Source organism: Cupressus sempervirens, chromosome 3, assembly GCF_028749045.1.
Source record: "Cupressus sempervirens isolate cs-2001-9-10 chromosome 3, ASM2874904v1, whole genome shotgun sequence".
Taxonomy (NCBI): Eukaryota; Viridiplantae; Streptophyta; class Pinopsida; order Cupressales; family Cupressaceae; genus Cupressus; species Cupressus sempervirens.
The window spans coordinates 355,514,956-355,523,452 of record NC_143120.1 but is presented as its reverse complement, the minus strand read 5'-3'; the positions used below and the strand labels follow the sequence as shown (position 1 = coordinate 355,523,452).

General features: G+C 33.3%; 1 protein-coding gene across 1 annotated transcript; it reads left to right on the top strand.

The window, feature by feature from the left end:
* Nucleotides 1-1,054: 1,054 nt before the first annotated feature.
* LOC149566457 (pathogenesis-related thaumatin-like protein 3.5) lies at nt 1,055-1,805 on the top strand. Its single transcript, XM_089816481.1, has 2 exons — nt 1,055-1,130; nt 1,219-1,805. The coding sequence occupies exons 1-2, from the start codon at nt 1,055-1,057 to the stop codon at nt 1,803-1,805; spliced, it is 663 nt and encodes a 220-aa protein (XP_089672607.1).
* The last annotated feature ends 6,692 nt before the right edge of the window (nt 1,806-8,497 follow it).

The window sequence follows — 8,497 nt, the reverse complement described above, 5'->3', positions numbered from 1 at the left end:
AGGGATTTTCTTGTCAGCACACATGTTGCTGTTCCAAATGAAATCTCTAATTGCTTTTTCAATTTGTTTAAGAATGATAGCTGGTGCTTTTAGGACAGACGTATAATTAGAAATTATGGATAGAACTGATTTGACCAGCTTGATTTTACCTGATAGCGATAACCATCTATACTTCCAAGAGCAGATCCTACTCTTAATCTTCTCCAAAACTGATTTCCAGTGAGAGGTTTTGGTGTCAGCAGCAAATAATGGGATGCCAAGATTAATGAGCGCAAAGTTTCTTGAGAAAATCCCAAAATATTGATCAGCTTTCTGAATATCACTTCATTGGTAAAAAAACACATAAACTTTAGACTTATGAGCATTAATCCCCTGCCCTGAAACCTCCATGTAAAGATCTAGTGTTCTTTTAATCTCTAGTGTTGAAATATAGTGTTGAATTGTGAGTCTTGGTATAATCAAACGACTAGAAGTGTCGACCCGCTTATCTGACATGACCATTTTCTATTCTACGTCTGATACGACCATTTTCTACTATACGTCTGGTAGGAGCGGACTAGAAAACTAAGTGTGCCCTTGTGAGATGAAGGTTTAGATTTCTCTCTAGACTTAGACATGAAATTCTAGAGCTAGACTATTGCAAGAGAAAGTTCTCCCACACAAAATAGCCGATGACTTAATTACCTTAAAAAAATCACATCAAACAACAAGATATGCATATAAACATTCTGGTTGGTTTTGCATTTTTTTCCCCTAAACCCACGCTAAAGAATTAAAAGATGCAAAACAAAAATAGTCAAGGGATAAGGTTCAGTCTATAATATTGACAAAAGAAAGGAAAAGAATTGAAGAAAAATCTTTGGATCCTCCAGAGACGTAGCCCTAAAATTAGCAAATTAGTTCAGCATCAATCATTCAATTGGCTTAAGCACTAGTACTGCTCTCCCTTCCGTTCACCTCGCAGCCTACACCACCTATATATCCATCACTAGAGACCATACATTCTTCACATTGCAATCCAAAAGTTTTCTTTAGATTCAACAGCTCGGAAGAAATGGAGAGGCCGTTGAGATTGTGTCTGCTCCTTTTGCTTTGCACATCCCTAACCTTAAGTCCTCTCCGCGCTGAAGGTAAACTCAAAGTATACACGAAAATCAGGTTTGTGATTGTGAATGGTTTGGCATGTTCTAACTAATCTGTTCTCTGTTCCAAGACAAGATATAACGTTGGAGAACAAATGCTCGTTCCCTGTGTGGCCGGGGATGATTACATTGAGCGAAGATGTGGAGACACTTGAGGATTTTAGGCCGATGCTAAATTCCGGCGAGTCATATACTGCGGCATTCCCGGTGGGATGGAATGGAGGAATATGGGGAAGGTCTGGATGTTCCTTCGATGAATCAGGGCGGGGGTCTTGTCCTGCCGGTGACTGCCAAGGACTTCTACGGTGTCAGGAGACGTCCTACGAGAAAATCTCACCCCTTTTCACAGAGGCTAAAATACTTGGCAGATCTAATTATGTTACCTTGGAGTCCGGTTATAACCTCCCAATGTCAATTAAGAGCTCGTGTGGAGATCAGGGGTGCACTGCACCTGTTTCTGATGTCTGCCCTAAGAATTTACAGGTGATGAAGAATAATCAAGTCGTGGGTTGTAAAGGTGAGTGCGATCTGAATGACAAGAAATGCTACCCGGCTGAGTTCGAAGAGGCTTTCAAGAAAGCCTGCCCAGATGTTCCTCCTTTCGGAAGACAAGTCAACTGTAACATTGCTGATTTCACCATTACTTTCTGTCCCCCACAGTGACCCAAATTTCCTTTTGCTTTAACTTGTGACGATAGAAGAATAAGTCATTCAGTTTGATTGCGTTTTTGAAGTTTCTGAAATATTTCTAGTCGAATAAAGGAACTTCTTCATGGCTTTATTATGTTCACTTCTGTAATCGGTATGTGGCTTTGCAATACCAACAAGGGTAATATGAGTATTATAAGGAAAGGATATGCTGAAAGAAAATTAGGGGTAGAATAAAATGTATTAATCAAAATGAGGCTAAAATAATTATTCTATTATACATATGGTGTCTGAGGTATTGATATATATGTTAGACAAAAATACCTTATATATATGTTAGACAAAAATATAAGCTTTAAATTGATCAATATTGATATCAATTCTGTATTACAGTTTAATCAATTTATCTAAAATCTGAAGGCACACAACACAAGAAGTCAGACTAGTTTTTTAATTAAAACGCAATATTGAAATCAAGGAAACATAGTATTTAATTCTTAATAAATGTGCAAACATAATATTAGGTACGGATTATCTATGGGATTTGAACCCACATAATTAATATCTATCACATCTCCTTCTACAACATGAAGCATTACCATCCCACTTCTAATGGAACAATCATTATTTTGTCAATGATGATGCCCTTGATAAAATTATTATGGACTTGTCGCATCACTATTGATATGAGATTGTTGTTAAGTGAAGAACCTTTAGTGGAACAATCATTATTTTGTCAATGATGTCAAAACTACTACCTGCTAGTGAGACAAAAAAATTTTTTCTCTAAAAGCTATCATTTAGTTGAACGATGGAGAGGATTTGAAAAGAGGAGATACAAATAGCACCTAGAGAAAGGTTGAGTTATTTGGTATGTAAAAGAAGTGCTCAGACCAAGTAAGACATTGATACTATAGTGTATTATTTACATACTTAAAGTCTAGTACCATCTCAAGTCAACAAATCAATTATTAAAAGAGAAAATAATACTTCTTTAGTACATTTAAGGTTGTCCAATCTAACATCTCTATAATCCTATTTTGTAATGTTTTTACTCTCTGAAATACATATTTAGAATTTCCTCTTACTTTGAAGTTTCCTTTGTAGAACATTTAGAATGGCCTACTTGAAAGATTTCATTGAAAATTTGTAGGATAGAAAGGGAAACTCTTGAGTCTTTAAGGTAAAATACATATGCTAAAATCAAACCTCGACAGTATCAAAAATTTCTTCCACACTTTTTTCCTTGTCTAGGTCGATGTTGAATGTTTAGAAACTTTCTTTATAGATTAAATGAGCCAAAAAATTGTATTACTCTTGTTAGTTAGATGATGTTGTGAGCTATTAAAAAATTTGGGGGAACTTATCATAACAATGATAAAAATAATTAATATATCACTAGATTCTAAAGTGGGATGGAACCTTATGGTAGGTATGAATGAATTCTCAAAAATATTTAAAGCCAAATACTTTCACTATAAAATTATCAATTCCATTATTGATGGTACATAGGTTTCTAAAGGATCTCTTATTTAGAATGATATTTCAAAGATTAAAAAAAAAGTTACTAGTAGTATAATAATAATTTTTTGATGGGCCTGTCAAAATTTTGTTCCTCTTTCTAGTAATTAAATTGTGTTTCTAATATTAAAGACTACACCAGCTTAATCCAAGACTAGGAGGTACCATAGAGCACTATCTAACCTAAATTTATGAGCAAGATACTTGGATGGACATGATGGCCATTTGGATTTTTTATGATGATCTTGGTAACATTATTATTGACTTGTGGCATCGCTGTTGATATGAGATTATTTTTAAATGAAGAACCTCTAATGGAACAATCATTATTTTGTCAATGATGTCAAACCTACTACCTTCTGGTGAGATGATTTCATTTTTCTCTAAAAGCTATCCTTCAGTTGAATGATGAAGATGATTTGAAAAGAGGAGATACAAATAACACCTAGAGAAAGGTTGAGTTATTTGGTATGTAAAAGATGCACTAAGACCAAGTAACGCATTGATACTATAGTGTGTCATTTACATACTTAAAGCTTGAAATGAAAGATTACTCAAGTTAAGATTAGAAGAAGATTAAGCAAGAAAAGTATCTACAAAGCCTTACGAAGTAGTTAGTGCAAGTTGAGAAAAAATTAGTAGAAGCCCAGTGAAAATCAAGAGGTGACAAGAAAAGATGAAAATTAGTGCAAGTCAAGCGATTGTTAGTATATACCAAGTAAAGTTTTGTTGGTGTTGACCATCAATAAACTTTATTGTTTGTTGAGTGAACTAGTGTTGGCTGAGTGACAAGAAACAATGTTAAATTAAAGATTTGACAAATCTAAGTCAACTATTTCATTTTCTTGAATTATGTAAAGTGTGTGGAAGATGGCTATGATGAGTTGGTGGCACAAAATTCATAGTAAATCATTTTGTGGCTAATATAAGGAATATTATGGAGGAAGTTTCTAGAGGAACCAACTAAAATAGTGGGTAGTTTGATTAAATCTTACTTAATCTTACCTTATTGTAAAATGGATGATTGTGGTTGAGAGAAAAAGCTCTAAATTCTCTATTTATAGAGATAGCTAGTTAGAAGAAAAGGTTTTCATATGCAAGAAACTAAGGAAGACAAGGAGTCTAGGGTATTTCTTTGTTTAGTGGTTGAACAAAAGAGATTGCAGTTTGCATGCAAAGTAAGAAGGATTAAGAGTATGAATTCTTGAAAGATGAACAAGCTATTAGAGATAAAGAGTATGAATGCAAAATTGAATGGAGGACTGAAACAATAATTTTTTATCTTCAAGTGAGTTGTAAGTTGTTATTAGATCAAGCCTTACTATTACTTTTTAATAATTTTATTAGTCTAGGGTAAATCCTTTGGATTAAGTTTGATTTAACAGTCCTATGTAAATCCTTTAACTGGGTGACATTCTAATGGAATAGTCTAAAGTCCTCTAACAAGGGTCATTCCTAATAGGGTGATTGAAATCCTTTAACCAGGTCACATTTAACAGTGTGCATTATAACCTTTAATAAGGTTGGCCTTTCATAAAGCATCACTTTAGAAGAGTGGGAATCAGTAGCATATTACTAGTGCTTCTTCCAAAATTTGTATTTCCACACTAAAACCTTATGTCAAATTATGTGACTGTTCTTATATTATTTAATGTTTACATTTTTGGAAAGTTGTTTTGACCTAGGACAATAACCTATAAAGTTTAAGTATTGTATGATCTAATGGATGCATGCATGTTGAAGTTTCATGTATATATGTGTACTAAGCATTAAAAATTCTTATGTGTACATCTAGACCTTGGATAATTGATTTATTCCCCTCTCAGTTATTCTAAAGAATTCCAACAATTGATAAGAAAGCCATAGTGCTTGAGAGGATTAGTTTGAAAGTGCTAAAAGAAAAATATTAGAGATGTCTAAAAGAGTGGTGCCCAAGCTTAAGAAGGAAAATTTTTGAGCATGGAAAATTTTGATGAAGCTATACCTAGGATGTCTTGGAGACCATGCTCAATCTACCATAACCATGGAGCATGTTGATCCTGCTCGAGCCTTAACTGTTGATGATCAAAAAAAGAAGAAAGAGAAAAAACTATGCAATGTTGGAGATTGCGTCTACCCTAAGTTACTCCAAGTTTGATGACATTAGGGATTGTGACAGTGCAAAGAAGATGTGGGATGATTTACACACAATTTATGGAGGAGATAAAAATGTTTTGAGAGCCAAATCTAAAATTCTTAGAGGTAAGTTCCATGATGTGAGAATGCAAGAAGGTGAGAACATGGTTCAATGTGTCTCTAGAATAAAAGATGTTTTTAATGCTATTAGAGGAGCTAATGGTATCATTGATGATGATACTATATTGAGAAATGTACTAAGAACACTTTTTCCCACCTATACAATTAGAGTTTCTACCATACAAGAACTAAGATGTATACCTAGTAATAATTTGTCCCTTGAAGGTTTGTGAGGTAGGATCATGCCTTTAAACTCTCTAATTTTGATTATTTCAAATTTGAGAATGTTGAATCTTCTTTAAAGCCAAACTATCATCAAATGAACCTAAAGAGAAAAAGAAAAAGGGAAAATATATTTCTAGTGATAGTGATATAGATGAGGAGGATGTAGAATAGCTTGAAGCATTGCTTGCAAGGAGATTTCATAGAGGCAAAGGGAAATTCAAATTTAAGCTACCTATAATGTGCTTTAATTGCAATTAGGTTGGTCATATTGATGCTAGATGTCTAGAGAAGAAGAACAATATAAGTGGATAAAAATATAGAAGAAAAAGAAATAAGCAGAACAAATATTACAAAGATAAAGGAAATAAGTCTTGCTACATTTTTGAGGAGGAAACCAAAGATGGGTTTGACAACCATGATGATGAAGTGGTGTATGTTGCAATAAAAGATTATTTTGACAAGGATGAGGAAACTACACTAGTATCTTATGTGAACAAGAGTGATCGATAGATCATTAACAATGGGTGTTCACATCACATGACTAGAGATAAATATAAGTTCATTACCTTTGATTATTATGATGGAAATAGGGTAAGGTTTGGTAATGATGCACCCTATCTGATAAAAGGAAAAGTATCAATCAAACTCATAAAAAAGATCATGTGTGACAATGCTTTTATGTAGAAGGAGTTAACTATAACTTGTTGAGTGTGTCTTAACTAAATCATTCATGTTGCGAAGTTGAGTTTAAGAAAAAGATAGAAAAGATGTATGACACTAATGTGAAACTAATTAGGAAAGGTGATCAGACTAGAGGTAATCTATTTTATCTTGATATGAATTATGCTACTTGTCTTGTTGTAAAATTTGATGATGTGTGGCTATGGAACAAGAGGTTATGTCATGTTAACATTGATAACTTAGTCAGCATCAGTAACATGAAAATAGTTAGAGGTTTTCCTAAACTATATAAACCTAAAAATATGATTTGCAAACAATGTTAGTTAGGCAAGATGATAAAATCTAGTTTTAAAAGTAAGACTCATACCTCTAAAGAAATTATGGAGTTAGTTCATACTTATTTGTGTGGACCAATTTATGTGTAAAGGTACAAAGGAGACAAGTACATTATCCTATATTTTTTTGATGATTATTCTAGGATGATGTCAACTATGATTCGGAAATAGAAATCTTATGCTTTCCAAATGTTTAAGTGGTACTTAGCTAGAGTTGAAAAGGAGACAAGAAAAAGCTTGAAATAGTTGTGATTTGAAATATGTGGAGAATTTAAATCAAATGATTTTGAGATGTTTTTTAATGATAAAGGAATCAAGAGATAAACTTCTACACCTAGAACCCCTCCACAAAATGGGATTTCTGAAAGGAGGAACATATCCATAATGGATTGTGCTAGAAAACTCATGATGGAGAAGAATGTTGCTTTAAAACACTGGAGAGAAGCTATAAGCACAACTATCTTTAACTTAAAACATGTATAAGTCAAGAAAGATACTCATTCAACACCTTTTGAACTTTGGTATAGATACTCACCCAATGTAAAATGTTTTAAGATAGTTGGAAGCAAGTGCTACATTCATAAGGATTTCATGAATGGTAAATTTGATGCTGAAAATGAAAAAGGTCTTTTTCCTTGGCTATTCCACAAGAAGTAAAGCTTATAAGTGTTTGAATACTAATACTATCAAAGTTGTGGAAAGTGAAAATGTGTAGTTTGATGAATATATAGAGGTACATGAAGCTGAACCTATGAAGGATCTTGAAGAGTACATATCCTTTATATAATTTTATGAAGGTATTCCTATTAAAAAAGATTCTATAAACCAAGGTGTAAATCAATAGCAAGTTTTAGTGAGTGAAAAATCACATCCAATGAATGTTGAGTTGCATTCAGGCACCAACTTATAATCAAGAGCAGAGTTGCAGACACAAGTTGAGCCACATTTTGATTCTAAGATAAGTGTACATGAAAGGGATGCTGATCTACCTGATAAAGGAGGACATAGTAACTCTAAAGTTGATATACCTATTGAAGAAAGAAGAGTAGAACCAAGATTGTCAAAGTATGTCAAAAGACATCACCTTGTTGTAAAAATTATTGGAGATAAAGAAGCTAGACCAATGACAAGGAATAGGATGAGAAGTGATACATATTTGTTGAGTAGGCATGAGCCTAAGACAATGAAAGGTGTCTTAGAGAATGAAGACTAGAGTAAAGCCATGAAAGAAGAGATTGATCAGATTGAGATGAACAAAACATGGACTCTAGTACCAAGACCAGAGGACAAGAATGTGACTAGAACCAAGTGGGTATACACAAATAAGTTAGAATAAAATGGTGAAGTCACAAGAAATAAGTAAAGATTAGTTTGCAAGGGGTATGCACAAGAATAAGGAATAAACTATGTAGAAATATTTTCCCCAGTTGTAAGATTGGAATGAGTAAGAACTCTACTTGCTTATTCTACATACAAAGGTTTCAAAGATGATCAAATGGATGTGAAGTCATCATTCTTGAATACTATATTACAAGAAGAAGTTTACATAGAATAGCTTGAAGGATTTTTTGATCCAAACAACAAGAAAATGGTATGTAGACTACACAAAGATTTATATGGTTATGAAAGGCTTCACAATTATCTTGTGATGATTAGTTTTGAGAAGATTGATAATAATAATAGTTTGTACATGAAGAAAGAAGGAGGTAA